The sequence below is a fragment of the Carassius auratus genome, chromosome 16, assembly GCF_003368295.1.
Source record: "Carassius auratus strain Wakin chromosome 16, ASM336829v1, whole genome shotgun sequence".
Lineage (NCBI taxonomy): Eukaryota > Metazoa > Chordata > Actinopteri > Cypriniformes > Cyprinidae > Carassius > Carassius auratus.
The window spans coordinates 16,171,260-16,191,704 of record NC_039258.1 but is presented as its reverse complement, the minus strand read 5'-3'; the positions used below and the strand labels follow the sequence as shown (position 1 = coordinate 16,191,704).

The 20,445-nt window shown below is 37.0% G+C and overlaps 1 protein-coding gene across 3 annotated transcripts in view; it reads right to left on the bottom strand.

Moving 5' to 3' along the window:
• Positions 1-20,445, bottom strand: part of nbeal2 (neurobeachin-like 2) — a 63,831-nt gene that overhangs the window by 13,294 nt on the left and 30,092 nt on the right. For all 3 annotated transcript variants that reach the window (XR_003294001.1, XM_026284386.1, XM_026284387.1), the window contains 22 exons: positions 19,812-19,931; positions 19,382-19,724; positions 19,173-19,255; positions 17,581-17,673; positions 17,199-17,370; positions 15,672-15,805; positions 14,329-14,488; positions 14,036-14,138; positions 13,776-13,926; positions 12,767-12,925; positions 12,480-12,639; positions 12,307-12,395; positions 10,356-11,045; positions 8,674-8,849; positions 7,926-8,082; positions 7,184-7,330; positions 4,984-5,301; positions 3,504-3,653; positions 3,131-3,288; positions 2,156-2,280; positions 1,821-1,941; positions 413-573 (listed from right to left, as the gene is read on the bottom strand). Coding sequence is in view for 2 of the 3 variants with exons in the window: in XM_026284386.1 (XP_026140171.1) it covers positions 413-573; positions 1,821-1,941; positions 2,156-2,280; positions 3,131-3,288; positions 3,504-3,653; positions 4,984-5,301; positions 7,184-7,330; positions 7,926-8,082; positions 8,674-8,849; positions 10,356-11,045; positions 12,307-12,395; positions 12,480-12,639; positions 12,767-12,925; positions 13,776-13,926; positions 14,036-14,138; positions 14,329-14,488; positions 15,672-15,805; positions 17,199-17,370; positions 17,581-17,673; positions 19,173-19,255; positions 19,382-19,724; positions 19,812-19,931 (3,970 nt within the window). In the remaining variant the exon portion in view is untranslated. The remainder of the gene's footprint in view (positions 1-412; positions 574-1,820; positions 1,942-2,155; positions 2,281-3,130; positions 3,289-3,503; positions 3,654-4,983; positions 5,302-7,183; positions 7,331-7,925; positions 8,083-8,673; positions 8,850-10,355; positions 11,046-12,306; positions 12,396-12,479; positions 12,640-12,766; positions 12,926-13,775; positions 13,927-14,035; positions 14,139-14,328; positions 14,489-15,671; positions 15,806-17,198; positions 17,371-17,580; positions 17,674-19,172; positions 19,256-19,381; positions 19,725-19,811; positions 19,932-20,445) is intronic.

Sequence of the window (20,445 nt, the reverse complement as noted above, 5' to 3'; positions counted from 1 at the left end):
ATATGAATCGGCAAAAACGTTCTTCAACATTGATAATAATAAAAATGACCAATAATTGATCATCAATAATTATTGTTAATGATCACCAAATTAGCATATTAGAATGATTTCTGATGGATCATGTGACTGAAGATGGCTGCAAAAAAAAAAAAAAAAAAAAAATCACAGTAACAAGTTATAGTTTAAAATATATTTAAAAATTTTTTATTAAATTTTACAATATTACAGTTTTTCTATGTATTTGTGATTGAATAAATTAGGATTTGGGCGAGCTTAAGAGACTTCTTTAATAAAACATTAAAAAGATTCCTTATTTTAAACTTCTGATTGGTACTGTACAGACATTCATGAAATGGATTATCCGTGAGAAAAACAAAACGAGATGAACTACACAATACCAGCTGTTACTCACCTTCCTCAGTCTCCTCTTTCTCACTGCTGCCATCGTAGAAGTACAGGTGGTGTGTTGTGACCTCCAGGCGACCTGGTACCACAGCAACAATAGTGATGAGCTCACACTCCTCCGAGAGCACCAGCTTTTCCTTCTGGCTCTCCTCCTCGCCCTCCTCCGCCCTGAGGAATGACACACACAAACACACCCTGCTGAACAAACACTCCATCACACTAAACACATCTCAAAAGCTGTACACACAAAGCCTTTGCAGGCATCAAATGATTCATTCAAAAACACAGATTCATTCAGGAACAAAACACCACTACTGTGCGTTTACTGGAACGTGTGACAGTTCATTCTGCTTTGATTTCAGTGAGGAATTATTTTCAGTATAAATAGTCTATAAAACCATAGTCTATAATAATCTAAAACCACAACTATAAAACAAACTGTGTTTGGTAACTGAAATAAAGCTAAAATTCAATAATCTATAAATATCACATGAAAAACTTAAATTAGAAAAAAAAACCAAAAATTAAAATGTCGTTTTGGCAACTAACTGATATAAGTTGATGTACAAAAACGACTAAAACTGAAAAAAACAACAACAACAACAACAACAAAAAAAGAATAAACATTACAAAAGCATGTGTAAATATAATTAAAACGAAAACTGAACATATAAAAATTAACCTATTCAATATAATATTAAGTACTGTAACTTTACATAAATAAATCTAAAATAACACTGATAAATTACTAAATATTAATATAACTTCTTGTTTATTAAACTTATGGGGCAGTCCTGATATTAAGAACAACCTAGTTTAGATTATGAAAAAAAAGAGGAGCTACATTTGAAGCCATCATAAAAAAAAAAAAATAATAAAAAAAAAACTTGCCCTTTTTAGACTTTCACTCTATTCTTAAAAGACAAAACTAAAACAATAAAACAAGCTTCGCTATTCTTTTTGTTTACTATGTGTTTTCTATTTGTTTATTATAAAATTAACAAAATGCAAAAAAGCAGCCTTTACCACTAGCTTGCTGTATTGTTTTCCTATTCTTTCCATTTTCTTTATATATATATATATATATATATATATATATATATATATATACATACATATATATATACATACATATATATATATATATGTATGTATGTATGTATGTATATATATATAAACTTGCATATCATTGCTCTTTTGTTGATTATGATTGCTTCTATTGTCCTCATTTTTAAGTCGCTTTGGATAAAATGGTCTGCTAAATGACTACATACAAATATGAATGTGATATGTTCTTATTATTTGTTATAATACTTGTTTCTTCTTCTTCTTATTATTATACAATTTATATCAACTGGTTTAGATAACTTACTTTACAAATCAAATGTGTCTCAGAGTTACATGAACACACTTACTCATCAATGAAGACAAAATCTTCAAAATCCTCTAGTTTGTCGTCCTCCATGTCACTAACTTTGGCTTCCTTTGCAACAGCAAGAGGGATGGGTTCGGTTGAGCTGCGAGGGCTGTCGGCTCCTGAGAAGAAAAAACACACACAAAAACACAAATATATCCATATCAACAGTGAAATAACAAGGAGATCAAACAGACAAAACATCTGGTCAAAGCTAAATTATTTTACCTACAGTCATTCTGTGATCTTTTTCTCACTATTGATTTTCTTCAATATCATTAATTCATTCCTATTCATTTTACAGATCACACAGGCATTTTTCCGAGGGATACTGACCCATGTTATCTCTCAGTGCGCTGGCATCACTGTGCGAGTCAAAGCTGTAATTTGGCACCAGCTTCAGACGCATCTTAGAGTACGTCTCTGCGCTTGACAGTTTCCATTTCACCTCTGGCTGAACCCTGAAACACAAACACTTCCACTCAGTCCACTTTCACACACACCGCAATATAATCCCTTAATATACAGCATCAGTGTATACAACTCAACGCCACACAGTGAGCTACAACAGTCAGACAAAACAGTCTGACTGCTCCTGTTTGGGATTTTATAGATTTAATTTAATACATTTTAGTGAACCAAAATGAGTGAAAAATCCGAAATAAATATGAAGTAAAGTTTTATATATTTTTGAAATCCCCCAAAATCCCCATGTCTATATTTCCAGGTTTAAACGAAATTCGAAATCCCAGATTTCCAGTGTAGTCTCAGATTTTTGGACATCACTTAAATCTGATTTATCTTAAAGGGATACTTCATCGCAAAAATGAAAATGTGCTGTTAATTTGCTCATCATCAGGCCATCCAAGTTATGGGTGACTTTTACTCAGCAGAACAGTAAAGAAGATTTTTAGAGATTTATAAACCATGGTCTTTGGTCAATCACTTTCAGAGATTAAAAAAGCAACACAAGCAACCCGAAATTAATACTCATAGCTCCTGATGATATAATGTACATAATGTTCACTGTCGTGCAAAGACAAATAACTTATTTTCATAAGACGTTATTATATATTCAGGAGCCAAAGCATTCATTTTTGTGTTGCTTATGTTGTTTTTTGACTCTCAAAATGCCGGTAGCCATTAACTCGCATTTCATGGTGAACTACCCCTTTAAATTTCTCTCTCTCTATATATTATTTATTTATTCTGATAGCGATAATAGAGCAAAATAAATGGGACATAAATGACAAGAAATACATCAATGCATAATATTCAGTAAGAATGAAACCATTTGATACGTGTGCAGACCTGAGTGCCCAGGCTCTTCTCTCGCTGCTCAGTAACCTGCGCAGTGATTTCCAGTGCCTCCACACCACCCCCTGCTGGCTGTTAATCATCTTCTGCACACTGTGGTAGCGGCTGTTCTCTGTGCGCATTCGTTTCAGGTACGGGTCAATGATGAGCTCCTGTAAAGAGAGGAACACAAACAGTCCATGTTATTAACTCATCAGTCATAAAAAGATGTATGGTTTGGTTGGGGTTTGTGATGTGCGATGAATAATCCCAGTATCCCCAACAGTAGACACTCATGGGCTGCTCAGTGTGGGGATTGAACACCAGTCTTTTGCTTACTAGCCCAACATATTCCCTCTGTGTCTGAATAAATAGGGTTAACAGACACCTGAAACTTGGCTTTGCAGTCGGAGCGGTCCTTGTCTCTCCTCTGTGCAGTGCTCATGAGGTCATCAAAGCAGGAATTCCAGAAATTAGACATCAGGTCATGACTCTTCCCAAAAGTGTCCAGCTCATACTGCTGCATTGTGGGCTCCACCTACAGACAGAAGTTGTAAAAACCTTTTCATTTCTTTTTTTTTTAAATAGATATTTATTTTTATAATATTTGATTGAATGAGACATGTTTGGAGTTTCTGTAAAGCAGCCAATATGTCAAATGTAAATAGTTAAGAGTTAGGATAATCAACTTTTTTTTTTTTTTTTTTTTTTTTTTTACATAATATAATTTAATAAATTGCATAAATTAAAGTGTAAAATACTTATTCGAATTATATTATGAATGTAAACAAACTATTTACAATTATTAAAATGGTTAAATTGAAAAATAAGACCTATAAAATATATAATTTTATAAGTGTATATGTATTTTTGTTAATTTATAAAAAGTAGAAATAATATAATTGCATAAATTAATGCATACAATAATTTGCATATTATAAATGTATACAATTTTCAACTATTTAAATAATTAACGCTTAAAAATACATTTATGATAATATTAAAATAGGACTACAGATGTGTCTGATCATATTGCTGTTGTTGAAATTTTGCTGCATTCATTTACACTAAATATATAGCCAATTTATATTTACTCTAGCATTATCTTAGCTTTTACAAAGTTAGTAGACATGTTATATTGTAATGCTGAACACATGAAACACACAATTGTTAGCATAGTGTAAAACCTGGTTTACTTCCCGATTCAAGGCATGGTAATATACAGAGAGATTTGTATATATGAACAGTCCAAACAGGTTAGATTTATAAGCACACGCTGTTACACGCCAGCCTTCATAAACCATCTCCAGGTCACTCTGGCATGATGCCCGTTTTATTTAAATGCATGGCCTGGTTTGGATTTGTGAGATGAGGGGTATAAATCAGCATTTTGTTGTGGCACTGGATGAACAAAAGCGTCTAAATAAAGAGTTCATCACTACAATGGAAGCGGATTATGTCTGCAGAGTTTCAGAGAGAGGAAGACTACAGCTCTGAAGCTGCTGGACCGCTGCTGAAATCAGCTTTAGCTAAACCTAAAGGAATCCAAGATGATTATATATAGTATGCTACAGATTGTAAATAAGAGAATGGGCTGTTTTAAAGAAAAATGTGTGTATAATCCTTCAGGTTTGAGCGTTGTGTGAAATGATGAGTTTATCTCCTGTTTGACTGAGAATGAGTGCTGAGAGACTTATTTCTGACATCCTGCATCCAAAAAAGGTCAAACAAAAGCGGTTTGTGGTAACATATACTGACAAGACTGCGGCAGAGAAGCTGCCAGCTTATCGTAAGTAAACAGTCTAACCGTGTGTCTGCTAAGTGAAGCGTGTGTGTGTGTGTGTGTGAGGGGATGGTGCTGTACTGACGTGGTTCTGGTGGAACTGCTGCCACTCCGTGGTGCTGCAGTAGTTCTGGAGATCCTGGGCGAAGGAGGCACTGCCGTTGGTGGCGGGCAGGTTGGGGAGCATCTCCTGAAGGGTGCTTCGATCCGCATGCTGGTCCAGAAGCGCTCGGACGATGGGCACCAGAGGGCTCAGCAAAGCCTCGGCACCCTTGACTGAGTCACTGTTTGCAGGCCAAAGTGGTGGACCAAGACGACCCAGAAGAAAACACACCTCCTCCCAGGACAGACATAAGACCGTTTGCAGCAGGCTATGAAGCTTTAAACACGCCATCTCACACACCTGAGAAAAACAAAATAACAAAAAAAAAAAAAACAGCACATATTACATGTTGCTTTCATGGTTTTTGTGTTTGTCTTGTTTTTTGTTCATATTAGACTTTTATGTCGATATGTGTATTGATATTTGAATATGTTTTTTAAATGTATATTATGTATTACTGTATTCATGCTGTATATAGAAAACTATACCATAATTTTTATATATATATATATATATATATATATATATATATATATATATATATATATATATATATATATATATATATACACACACACGCACACAAAATACTTTAGCACTATGTACTACACCAAGAACAATTTTCACTCAGAAACTGTAAGTAAATTTCAAATCAGTAAAATTACAATTGTATTTTCTTATAAAACATACTGCGATAGCACTTGATTATAACTTTAAAAAGTGTTCATACAATGTTTTTAATGTGAAGATGTACAGACATAGTTCAGAAATTATAGTGTTATACTATATATATATATATATACACACACACACACATATATATATATATATATACTGTAAGTATAAAAATTGTTGACTACATACTGCACAGTAAATAATAAAATTGAATGGATACAGTATATGTACTATATACTATAGTTACAGTTTATAGTATACAATTTTAGTGTGATAAATCCGTGTAATATTAGTATTATACATTATATAAATAATACTACTATCATAGTACTTATTAATGATGTGCTTTTGTCAATTTTATTTTTCTTTTTGTAGAACTTTTTTATTATATTTTTATTACATTTATTCATTTTAGTATTTCAAAATGATTTCACTTCAGATAGTTGTCAAGGCAACATTTCTAATTTCCATTTAAGTTTGTTTTTTAAATTTTAACATTAGATTTTTTTTCAGCTGTATTTAAATAAACAAATGCTATTTTAATAGTTTTACCCAATGCAGTATATGATATACTATAAAAATATACCTCATTAATAGAATAATTGCCTAACTACTGGACTGGACTATAAATGTTTTTTTTTTTTTTTTTTACTAATATTATTGTAATTTTTTTATATAGTGCACAGGAAGCAGTAAGCTATTATTCCTTTGAATTCACAGTGTTCAAAATCATGTGAAACAGCACACCTGTGTCATGTCCCCTTGTTAGTCTCGTTCATCTCCTTCTGTCAGCCTCTTGTCTTTATCTAGGGCTATTTCTGAAACACGGTTTTCACTCTGAGTGGCGCTTGTTTATTCCTGCTTATAATAGAGTTCCTGTGAGTACAGCAGCTCGTTTTTACGAGCTCACTTTCATTTATGGTTTTAACGATGCATTTAGGTGAATTATTTGATCCAACTCAGAATTTCTATGAATATTAAAGTCATGTCAAGCCTTAAGGTCAAAATGAACACTTACCTAATATGTATGTAGTAGCATAACAATTAATTTTTTTATTAACATGCATAGTAAAGGTCAGTGGCTAGTAAGAAGTCAGTTTTTCGGTCAGTTGATATGATCTAATTTGAGTGTGGGATGGGTTTGAGTGAGTCTGGAGGAGAACGATAAAACCCATGATATACCCATATATGGACATCTGCTCTCCAATGGAATGAACTGAAGCGGTTTATAAAAAGAACTCTTTATGGCTCAGAGGCATATCTAATAATCCTGAACATAACTGTGTGTGTGTGTGTGTGTTCAATGCTCCACCTGTAGAAGGGAGTATACCTAACATCCAGTTTCAACACCATGAGTTATATTTATTTTTGTTTGAAACTGTCATTATAATTGTTCAGCTCATCTAACATAATCGGTGAATAAAAACACATCTGTATACGTCAAAGAGCAAGAATTTGAAAACACAACCCTTGAAATTCCTATTAAGCCGTGTGTATATGTGTGTACCTGTGGGTTCTGCTGCTGCTGAATGTATCCAGTGATGATCCGCAGGCCGATCAGAGACATCTCTTTGAGCTCAGCGGCCCCCGCCGACCCCGGGATCACGTGCCATGCCTGCAGCCTGTCCAACAGATTCACCACCCCCTCGAAAATCTGACAAAAAAATATAGACACTCTCTTATCCTCATTCACAAATAAACATATTGTATTCAATAAAACATCAGAATAAAGTAACCCTAAATAAGAATTTGCACACTTCTTAAAACCAATATTACATATATGTATAAACAGTACATATCAGTTTATATGTTTGAGAGACTAGTTATGAATTTATATGTTATTTACTAGGGTACAATGTGGTAGTTTATAACTTAATATTTCCATTCAGCAAGGGTTCATTAAATCGATCAAATATGATGGTTAATACATTTAGAATGTTACAAAAGGTTTAAAAAGACCATGGTTTCTGAACAAAAAACATAAAAAACTAAACATCACAACTATGTTCATCAATGATAATAATAAGAATGTTTCTTGAGCATTTTTTCAGGAAGGATCATGCTACTAATTCACATGATTCACAATTTTATCTTTAGTTTCGCCTGAACAACAGATTAGATTTGCATGCACCGCCTAATATCCTAAATGTGGATTTCTTTCAACTTCCTGTTTCAAACTCTCCTGGCTTTGAAATAAGTGTTGTGCGAGTTATACTATCAAAGTGAGAACACATCCATCCATTCCCCACCTTCTCACTCCATAGTGTTTGATTGTCAGTGCCCTCGGCGAACAGGAAGTCCTGGAGCAGTCTGAGGAGGCGGAGCAAAGAAGGCACATGGGGCAGAGACACGCCCTGAGAGTCCCTCAGATCCGACAGAGACGACTCCAGCATCATCTCCAACAAACTACAACATACACATAATGCCTCTGTAAAACTCCCACCAGCTTATAATATTTGTTTCCCAGCAGCAAAACAAACAGAATAAAATGTCCTTAGACAGACACACCCTAAGACTTAAAGAAAAACAAGCTCTATGGTGATGCAATGCTGGAGCCACACCAAAGAAAAGCAACAGCCCTGTAGTGCAAAGAACGTCTGCCCTCCAGAGATCACCACCCTGCCCTCATCTGAACCAAAGGAACACTTGCATGTACTGTACACTGATCTCGACTGGATTTCAAATGCAGTAGGTTTTCTCATAATGGAGAAAAAAAATAAACTTTACAGGGCACAAAATAGAAAATTTCACTGAAACATTAAAGTCACTGTCACTTCTCCTATGCATTTAAATACTTCAGAGGGTTAGGAGATTGTTCAAGGATCATCCAATTCCAAAAAGTTAATTTTCAAAGTTCAGTCTGTCTGAAAAGATGTCAGTCTTCATTTTTATCTCTCTGGGACAGAGGAATTGTTAATGCAGTGCCTTCTTTCTCAATTTTTTATGAGCTGTCATTGTCTCTGAAGTTTGAAAGCATTAAAGTTTTAAGCTTCTGACCTGCGTTTAATGTCATCAGGTGGCCGCACCAGCTGACAAGATGAGCCAAGCTTTGTGAGGACAGAGAACACCTGACCTCTTTCTCTCCATATCACATCCTCAGACCCCTCAGTGCCGCTCCACAGCACGGAGAATACGATGTTCGTCAGCAAATTACACAACTCCTCCTCAGGAGCCTAATGGGGGAAATAGAGAGGCAAGTTTAAAGAATGAGGTCATGTAGAATAAGGCATTAATATGTGCTTAATTAGTACTAATACATAGCTAATATTCTAGTAATATTCATGCTAATAAGGAACTAGTAAAGAGACCCTAGAATAAAGTGTTACCATTGACTTCCCATTTTGTCTTTAATTACACCCTCAGTCTGCAGCGTCTGTAGTTATCTTGTCTCAGGAGCTGCATTCTGCAATCACCCCCTCAACTTTTATATTTAGTGTTCCCTACAGTACTAATACAATCCACTGAATGAATGAGTGACAACAAGTAAGCATTGTTCAACACTGTAGACAACTAGTGTGTCAACTAGTGAAGAATTAGGACTCTATCGTCTCTATAGCAGTAACATGCTCATGTGACACTGCTGTGCTACGTGGTCATGAAAACATCATTTGCACAAGTTTTTAAGCATTGCAGTTTAAAAACAAGATGTTATGCCTTGAAACATAATCAGCAGCAAAAGAAAACTCATGTGAAGATAGTGCTCAAAGTGCGAGGGGGTATTGAACGTTATTTATTTTTATTTCTGCTGTGACTTATATGGTTAAATATACACACTTCTAGGGGTCAAAATGCCATCTTTGCAAGTATCCTCGTGTAAACCGTAATTTTGAAGCAAACAGCTGAGGAAGAAAACACTTGTGAATTGGACCTGGGCAGCTCTTAAAGTGATTCATGTTAAAGCTGTCATTCATGTTAGAGACAGAAAATCTCTCACTGCTCTTGACTAAATCACTTTTGTAGCTTTAATAAGAAGAAATATATATTTAATTTACACAGCAAAGAATATGTAGTATTTTATACATTTGATTACCCTGTACAATGTGGGTAGCATTTCTGTAATTCGTTTCTTATTCTTAATCGCTGACTGTTTACTTGTCTTCAGTGAGCTTGAGTTTTTTTTATTATTATTTAGGCTGTTTAATAGTCTATTGTGAAATTGACATTAGCGACAAGAATTCGAAAATTTCTATGATATCAAAAATTTTGATTTCATACAGACCTTATTTAAAGCAAAAATTACTTTATTGCGAAATATATATATATATATATATATACCGTATTTTCTGGACTAAAGGCCGCACTTTTTTCATAGTTTGGCTGGTCCTGCGACTTATAGTCAGGTGCGACTTATTTATCAAAATTAATTTGACATTAACCGAGAGAAATGAACCAAGAGAAAACATTACCGTCTACAGCCGCGAGAGGGCGCTCTATGCTGCACAGTGCTCCTGTAGTCTACCCAGAGCACCCTCTTGCGGCTGTAGACAGTAATGTTTGTTCTTGGTTCTAAATAAATGCAACTTATAGCCCAGTGCAAGTTATATATGTTTTTTTCCTCGTCATGACGTATTTTTGGACTGATGCGACTTATACTTAGGTGCGACTTATAGTGAAATAAAATTGCTCACATACTGATATACAATTTTGGTAACATCGCCCACCCCCAGTTCAACATCTACCTGTGGGTTGGAATTGTTGGAGATGGTGTCTGTAGGAGGTTCGGTGCTGTAGCTAGTGTCATCCAGAACGTTGGACAGACTGGAGCTCTTGCGCGGCCTCATGCCTGGGAAGCTCTTACTGTGCTCCAGAGGAGAGGGGGTCTCTGGCTGGCTACCCACAGTTGTCTGGGGTCCTTTTTGAAGGCTTAGTTCTAGTTCAAAAGGTGAGCTGAAGGGTGAGAGCGGCTGGTACACGTTTTCCTCTTCTTCCAGAAGACGGGACGACGTTTGAATGTCCACAGTGTTGGACAGGGTGGACGAATGACTGCTTTGTTCTCCAGAGTCATATGGCTTGAAGTGCAAGGAATCATTCTTGAGTTGTCCAGTTGACGGGGGAGACTGGGAGAGGTCAGAGTAGCCCTCAGATGCCTCCTGAGCTTCTTCCTCCTCATACTCCTCTTCGTGGCGGGCAGAGAGGGAAATGAAGACGTTCTGCTGAGTGTCCTCCACTACACTGTCCTCGCGTTGGAAGACGGGTCTGGAAAGAATGGGGTCCAGCGAGTTGGTGGGGCTGGAAAAAGAATTGGATTGGCAGAGAACGCGAGACTCGTAGGATTCTTTGATGTAGAGTTTGGTGAGGACATCCTGCCAGCCTGACTGACGAGCGAGCTGCTTCACATACTCTTGATTGGAGTAGATCAAGTGGAAGAGCTACAGGGATGAAAGAGGGAGAGAGAGAAATGTTAATTTACTAATTTAACAATTATTTAGTCAAGAACATTCCGTTCACAAAATGTACATTCAGAAATTTTGTTTTGCTTCAAAGTGTTTTAAAATGCTCTATTATTGTTGCATTTGAATGTCAGATGGAATGTATTTTGAGGTAAAGCAAGTGAAACTTATTATTTTTTTTATTGAGTGAAATGGGTGAAATGGAAGATCGGCTTTTGTTTGGACATGTAAACCCGATATGATCTGAACTTGAGTGAGTCAGTTGCTGAATCAGTAAAGAATCATTAAAAATGACAGATGCAGATATATGATTCATTAGTGAGGGGTTCATATGACTAATTCAAATCTGTAACCTTTGAGTGAATTGTTTGTTTAGTGAGTTATTCATCTATAACATAGATCAGTATTTCTGCTAAATTGACACATCCACATTTTTGTATTGATTTGTTTTCTTCACTTCATAAAATTCAAATTGAACCAGTGATGGCAGATGGACTATTCTGACCTATGTCATACTTTTCTTGACAGTGTAATTTACTTGGCAGTCAATGGGCCAGTCACAAGCCTCCCGGTTTTCATCTGGTTTTAGCTGGTCTCATATCCTCCAGACCAGACTTACCATATAAAGAAGCGGTCAAAACCCCTCTAAGGGGCTGTTCACATATCGCGCCTAAAAACGCGTGGAAAACGCTAGGCGCGCCGTTTTCTCCTTCTTTCCAAAGCACTGGGGCAGTTGCGCCCCTGAGGCGTTTGCCTTTGCTAAGCAACCATGACATGCTCTCTCCATGAAGACGCGGAAATTTCAGCAAAGGATAAATTGATTTGCAACTGTAAAAATCGCTTGCAGTAGCTCTGCTACTGAATTTATTTCAAAATGGCAATCCATATACAACTATGATCAGCTGTTCCTTCATCTTGGCTGAGCTTTCAATGTTGTTACGGGGAAGGATGAAGCTGATTGGTTAGTTCTTGTCACATGACCCGCGGTGCGCTTGCGGCATTCTGAAAAGTTTAAATGTTTTTAACTCGATTCCTTGTGGACGTGCCTGGAAAACACGGGCGCGTCGCAACCGCGTCGCTTCCATTACGAGCATGCATGCCGCGCACCTACATTGGAAATAACGAACTTGCGTGCGCAAAAGACGTAATATGTGAACAGCCCCTAAAACAAGTATGCTAAACCAGCTATGACCAGGCTGGAAGATCAGGTAAGGTCAGCCAACCATCATCAGTCACTCACCTTACGACAGATATCTAGTCGGACGCTGAGGTCAGCACGATGGGACAGGTATGCCACTGCCATCAGGTCTCTAAAATTAGGAGTGGGATCTGCACCAAATAAGCAACAAAACAGACCAATCAATACCTGAAGTGTAAAGTTGAAAACCGCCATCCACCTTTTCTTCAGTTTACCTGTGGCGAGCACCTGCTCATACAGACAGCGTACAGTAGTCATTGTGATGGGGACATCACCAAGGGAGCAGACCAGCCCAAGGTAGCCAGAGTCCTTGAGCTTGATGCGCATTTTACTGCGCTCAGGTATACGTTCACTCTTCAGGACTTTATACAAGACCTGCAGCAGAACATGTGTTCATATCACTCTGAAAGATACTGATCTAATAATTTTTTTGGTTTTAAAAGTTCACTTCAATACATGCCTTACAGCAATGGCAACCCTTAAAGTACAAGCTTATTCTCACCCTGAAAACTCTCTCACGAGCCTCGTCTCCATAGTTGGTTTTAAGCAGCAGACAGTAGAGCTGCTCCACCCTTTGCTCCAGAAGAACCGTCACAGCCTGCTCACGTGGAGATGGAGAACTTCTCAATACAGTGTGTAACACATCCAGAATACTGATCACCTACAGAGAAGGAGAACATTCGGTCAGCAGTTAGCGTGCTCTAGCCCTACCAGAACATCACCATAATAATAAACAACACATGGACCGAAAAAGGTTCCTTCAAGGAAAAAGTATCAATTAATTAATTATAAATGTAATGACATTTTGATTATATATACAAATTTTTAAAAGGTTCAGTAAAAAAACACAGATAATACAGCTGATGCAATTTTGCTGATCAGATCACAAGTAGACAAGGAGACACATTCCCATTTACACCTGCTGTTTTAATCTCTCTTTTGCCCACTTTCCTGATTTCTTTGAGGGGAGAGTCTATGGCTGGGTGGGTTTCATTTTCATTTTCGTTCTAATAGCTGTAAAACTACGCCGGACATTGTGGGGTTGTGTTAGAGTCTGGAATGGTAAGAAAACAGGCTGAAATTGTTCACCTTACAATTTCAAACAGCAAATTCAAATCCCATCTAGTTGGCACTCTTCAACAACACATCCCATAATGTTTAAGAATTAGGACAGTATTCAGTGAGGACGTGGTCTTTAAAAAATGCATACGGGTCAGTTTTGTTTTATGAACCCATACAACTATGAGATTGGCATTACAACATTCAATATGAGCAATGCATTGAAAAACAATTAAATGCAAACGGTTCTCAACAGTAGTTGAATCAATGTGCCTGGCTGGTTGGGATCCTCAAAGAAACACTGATCTGACTCAGAAAGACACAAGGTTTACTCTATTCAGGAGTTCAACCTACCAATGCATTATCACGATTAGCTATCTGCATGTATTTTCTGCCTCAGAAGGAACACATTAGGTTTCGGAACAGAGCAAATCTGTGTTTGTGTGGGTCACCTGTTGCTCGTCCTGCACTATAGCAGCATAGGCTAGTACACTGTGCAGCTCCTCAGCAGTGGGGGATTTCAGAAGGTCCTTCAGCAGAGCAAAAAGAGAGATCTGCACCGTCTGCCTCTCATCGGACAGAGGACTGCCATCCTTCTCCACACTGTGGACACAATAAGAACCGTTACAAAAATCTTTCATCCACACGAAATATTTCATTTTCTTAGATCTCCAAGCAAAATCATAATAGTCCTTCTCAGTTCTGAACGTACCTGTAGTGTGTCCGAATCGAGTCCAGGATGTACTGAACGCCATACCTCTTACGAGTCTTCAGCTTGCCTTCATTGATGATGGTGGCAAGGTACTGCACATGACCTACAAACCAACACAAACACAGGCATACAGATACAAGGATCTGGAATGAAATAATCAGGTGTGAATGGATTTGCCCTTTTATGTTAAACTATTCCCTTAGGACCTGGTTATTATTTGCATTTAATATATGCGAGCTGAATAACAAAAAAAGCAATGGCTAATTCTATTGGGATGTGTTTTGGTTATTTACCCAGGCAGACTGCAAAGTGGCTGTGGCTCCAGATTCTGAAGTCAAAGAGCAGGTACTGATACAGCTGTGACAGAAGGGCGTTGTTGCCCTCGTTGGACACCTGCTTGAGCAGGAACTGACAGGCCATCAGTACACTCATGTCCATCATACTGCTGGGAACCTAAGGCAGAAAAAGAAGTGTTTTGCCATCAATCAATTAAAACACATAATCAAATTATTTCAATTATATGATGATCAAATTGATATGTGCTGAGCTGACACATATTCCTTGCAGAAGTTTAAACAAACAATACATAAAAAATGATCTTTTACCTAATTTAGATTAGATTTAGATTTTTTTTTAAATAATAATAATGATTCACAAATAATGTCACACTAAAGACTGGAGTTATGATACTGAACATTCAGCTTTACCATCACAGGAATAAATAAAACTTTTAAATATTGAAAAATAAAAAAGTGACTTTAAATTGTAATAATATTTCACATTATGACTTTTTTATCAAATAAATGCAGCCTTTATGAGCAGACCCCAAACTTTTAAACAACAGTGTACATATAAATAAACATTTAGAAATAAAAACTATTATTATAAATATAAGTGTAAACTAGTATGCATTTTAATGTAATAAAATGTTATACTTGTCCTACATGAATGCGTTTAATTGACAGCCCATGTTTTAAGCCTGAGGATGCTATACTTATGTAACTACGAGTGTGTGTGTACTTTTCAACTCTCAAACCCGAGAAACTCTCTTCAAAGGACTTTACAAGCTTTCAGGTCACAGCACACCAAAAGCAAATCAGATATGACTTTTAATTTTGTGGAACAATAAAAGCCACTGCTGAGCATAATGATCTTATGACAGCTCAGAAATATATCAGCATCTGTTTCTATGAACTTCAGCTGCTGCGACAGAGACAGCCATAGATATAATCTTTACTTATCAAAGTCTCATCAAATGATCTGCTCAATAGCACATGCCTAGTATCTGATCTAATCTAATCTAACAGCCTCTGTCAGAAATGTTCATATTGATTACGTGTTAAATGTCACAGATGTTAAAACATGCTGTTGTGATAAACGTGTGAAATCTTGATTTGAATGAGTTTACGTCAGACACTCGAACCTCGCTTACTCATTTCTTTAAAGTTTCCTGGCGTCAGATAAAACCTTAAAGCATGAGAAACTGTGGTTGTGTGTACATTGTGCAATATCATGGGACTGTTAACACAAGTGTTTCCTAACAGGATGCTACGCCTTGAAGACACATACACCAATATGTCCTGTTAGACGTCCAGACGCCCTCTCTATTCACCAGTGTGTGTGTGTGTGTGCGTACCTTGCCGAGCATGGCTCCGATGATGGGCGGCCCGTGGCACTGAAGCAGACTCTCCTGATTGGCTGGATGGTTGCGCAGCATGTTCTTAATCATCAGCAAAAACGCTGCTACACTGTTCTTCTCTAAACGGCCCTCTAACACACATACACACACACAAAGCAGCAATCGGTTTCACATTAGCAAAGTGTAACATTGACAAATTCCTGCAATGGAAACCATCAGCCAAATGTAATATAAAGTTCAACCGCAGAACACGATAAGCACAAACTCACACAGGCACATACAAACACATTTAGAATCACTCAAACACAACTTAATGAATCACAAACAGCATGCTCCGAAAACATCAATGGTGACTCATACAGCAATTACAGACGAATTTACACCATAAATGTGCAAAGCAGCTCTAAAAAGCCAAATAACAAGCTGTTACCGTTAACGTGACTGTCAAAAAAACAAATAAAAAAATCCTACAAAAAAGGAAAAATATTAAAACCATATTTTGCCTAGTGGTGTTTTAGTATGACTGATAATCTATTATAGCTTTTGCTAGTATTTTGAAACAGTTTTGTGTGTTTTATGAGGGTCATTTTTTTTTTTTCAAACGTCTATATACTTTTACGGTTTAAAAATGCGTCCACATTGTCTTAGTTTTTAGTTCTAGTTTATTTACTTGTTATTTTAGTGCTTCGGCTTAAACTAAATGAAAATGAGAAGCGTCTTGGCAACTAGTTGGAATACAACTATTTTTAGTCATTTTAATTGTTAATTTTTGTTTTTAGTCTTAGTTTATTACGATAATAACCTTCATTTTCCGTTAAAAATGTAACTTATTGTAGCAACACATATTGATACAAAGCACCTATTGTACTAAATGTCACTCAAAAATTTATTTCTGTAATTACACACACACACACACACACACACAAACACACACACACACACCCACACACAGTATATGCCCAGTCAAATTAGGCAGGGTTTATGGTTCACTTCACAGAAAAAGGAAGTAGCAGAACATTTAATATTTGACAACTGCTATGTAAAGTTATGCATGCTTTTCATTTTGAAGTTTTTTATCATGTTTAATCAAAATATCACAACTCGATCTTCACAAAACTATCAAAAAGCTTCAGACTTGCTTTTGGGGATGTATGCAGGACGGCAATCATTCGGCCCATTAAACCTGCCCCTCCACAATCAGCTGCAAGCTGACATAGATTTTCTAGTGTAAATCTAAAATCCAGGCACCAACTGACCACTACAACCAAGTCCCCAGCCTATCTTATGTTTTTTCACAATACAGAAGAAAAGATCTGTTGCCACTCCTTTTTTATCATGACTTTAATATTTGGAGTGAAATATGACTCAATCTTGACAGATCTGTGATACTTACTTTTACATTAAATTCACAGAAACTACAGTAGAATCTGTTTAAACTTTTAAGCTAATGCTTTTTTATTTGCCAGAGAGGGATTGGAATCAGACATGTTGCTACCAGTGTGTCATAGCTGAGAGTCTACTGACCAGATGACTTCCCCAGAGGCAACAGCATGCCGGCAGGGCCCCTGGAGGACGTGAGCTCTGGCCCGAGTAGATCTGAAGTCTCCTGACCTACAGTCTCGCCCTGGTCCAGTAAACACACCTGCTCCAGCAGGGGCAGGAGAGCTCCCATGCCACCGACTGAGCTCAGAACATCCTACACGCAAGTGACAAGACAAGATAATAAAACATAATTAACAGTTACCGCTCCTGCAGGGATGTATGAGATTATGAGTTTTGTTCTAGAAGTATGTGTTGAATAAACACATTCCCCAACACCGGCAAACACAAAATGCTGTAGTGATGTCAGAACAAGATGCACCATTCTGATCTTAAAAGAGAACGAAGCTGAGTGACAGATACACACCTTGACGTCCCAGTTCACCACTCTGTGACCAGTCAGCCTGCCATCGTAAAGATGGTTTGGGGACAAATCCAAACAGATCTGGATCTTAAAGGCCTACAAGACAAAATAATGTGGACAATTTCACTCATTTAATACAATGCATTTACTGTGTGCATACATGTTTTTACATTGTAATTGTTTGTACATTTAAAAATACTTTCCTGTAATTCTGACTTTAATTTCTGTAGTCATCTATAATTAGACTTTCGTCCCTATTCTGTCCCATTAACCCACCTTTAAACCTGTCCTTATCTTTAACCGTATCCCAATAGCAGGTAAAGAAAAACTAAAAAAAATATTGTAAAAGTTTTTGATGAAAATATATTAAAGACACCTTTGGTAAAGTTATCAAAAGTAAATTCATGTCCCACTTCAATATTCGGTTTATTAAAGCCAAGTATGAATCTTATCAAGTTAGTGTTTTACATTAATTTGACATTTATTAGAAAATAATAATAATAATCATGTTTTGACGTCACAATATAGTTATATCTAAGTTTGTGAAATGTTAATTTACTTTCTTTGTTTGTTTGTTAGTCTTTGCATTAATGCCATTATAATGTTTATTCAGACTGAATGCAGAATGCACAAGAGGAGGGATTTATTACATGAACCAATCACAGCCAATCAAAACCAGTCACACCCAATCATATCACGATGAAGGTATCGCCTCCTCTCATGTGCAGGGTTCCTACATATTTTCCATTTCAAAATTCCATACTTTTCCAGTCTCAAATTTTCAAAGCCCTCAGTAGATTTTCAGACCATATTTAACATAAATGGTTTACAGAGCATTATTTTCAGCATTATATGTGGTATATAGTACATTCGTCTGTAATAATTTTATTTTATCATTATATTATCATATATATTACATACAGTATATATCTTTTTTTTCTTTTCTTTTTTGCATGGGAATGTTCTGCATGTTTACACATTAAAATTTCTAGTTTTATATAACCTATTTCCTCTGTGCATCACTGCCATCTTACTATGAATAAAACAAGAGCATGGATGCACATGAATATATAGAAATCTACTTGCTCAAAATTGGTCTTTTCTAAGGGTAGCACCTGTAATATCAAGGCCTATTGTCCAGTTTAACACATCCAAAGTGGTGGCACAGAAACCATGACACAAAATGTGCTGATGGCAAAAAATTGGCAAGTTCAAGGGTTTATAAGAAAGACTGGTACTATAAAATAAAGTGTTTAGAATTGGACCTTTGTGAATTTCAAGGTCTTAGAAACTACACAGCGAAATATATTAATATATATATGATACTAAATTGGAGCAAAAGTCTGAAAAAACAAATACATTTCCAGACCTGGAAAATACTTAAATCAAATTCCATACTTCTCCAAACCCCATAGGAACCATGCATGTTAATTTCCCCCATTCATTCTCACTTACCCCCCACCAAACCCACAGCATAATTTAGGGGGTCTGTTAAAAGTAAATGGACTCAGGGGAAGCAAAAGAGATGCAGACTCCCTCTGTAATGCGCGTGTGTGTACTGGATGTATCAGATGGATCAGTGAGAAGATAATTACCTGTGGGGTATAGTATAACAATAGTTTACTGTTGACTTCTGAAGGTTCACCATCAGCTTTGAATAGAGAAACATTATTGGGACCTGCCAAGTGAAACAGAGACAGACATTCTGTTCACAAACAGAGATAGTCACAAAGAAACGCTTGTTTCGTTTTGGATGGAAATGTGAAGTTCTGCATCATGAATGCGGTGGGTGTCTCATTTCTACCTGCAGTGAACAGGGCTCTTGCCTGAGCAGGCTGCAGGGCTTCATGGCAGATGAACACCGTGGCTAAAAGGCCGCCCAGTGATGAAGGAGAGCCCCAGGCAGTGTCCTGCAGCCCTGCTGGGATGGTGTGAACCGGACTGTCCCGACTCAGACCTGGCCGCCCCCCTGTGGCTGCAGCAAAGGATGCAGGGAAGGACTGGGAACGTGCAAGGGTGGGTGGCCCAGCGTGTGCTGCAAATGCCATCTCGGACGGCGAGTGGGACGGGTTGGTCAGGGTCGGAGAGGTAGTCATGGTGGTAGTGGTCCGGTGACCAGCTGATCCAATGCAGCAGGAAGTGAAAGGCTGAAATGTTGAGAGTTAAACAGACCAATGAAACAAAACTTAATAGCATAATAAATCAAACTCCTGCAGACAGTAACATTTCCTTACCTCGTTCAGAGAAGGAAAGCGCAGGTGCGCTGTTTTACACTGCTCTCCATCCACATAAACAGTGACCACATTCTGTCCAAAGGGCCGACGGCCAGGAACGTGAACAATGGCTACTGAGTGCTAGAGCGAAGAAAAGAAGGGCAAGATAAAGACTTTGAATACAGAATAAAAAATCTTACAATGATATCAGGAATGTAATCGATTACTTTTTTTCTATTAAAGTAAAGCATTGCTTTTAAATTTACAACAAAATATCTGAGTTACTTCTTCAAATATGTATAAAATAAGTATAAATATAAAATATAACTTTTTTCTTATTAAAAAAGCCCAGCCAAGGTAAGACAGGGTAACGCAAAAGTAACGTACTGCATTAGAGCGTTGCGTTAGCAAGCAAGCTAGCGCAAGGTTGGGGGTTCGATTCCCCGGGAACACATGATTGCTAAAAATTGATAGCCTGAATGCACTGTAAGTCGCTTTGGATAAAAGTGTCTGCTAATTGCATAAACTTAATTTAATTTAATTACTTTTAATTGGATATCTTAAAGTAAGACTCTTTAGCTGAAATCAAGCTAAAGAGGCTAGTCAAGCTAAAGCTAATTCTGCAAAAATACAAGTGATGCTTCTATTAAAAAGC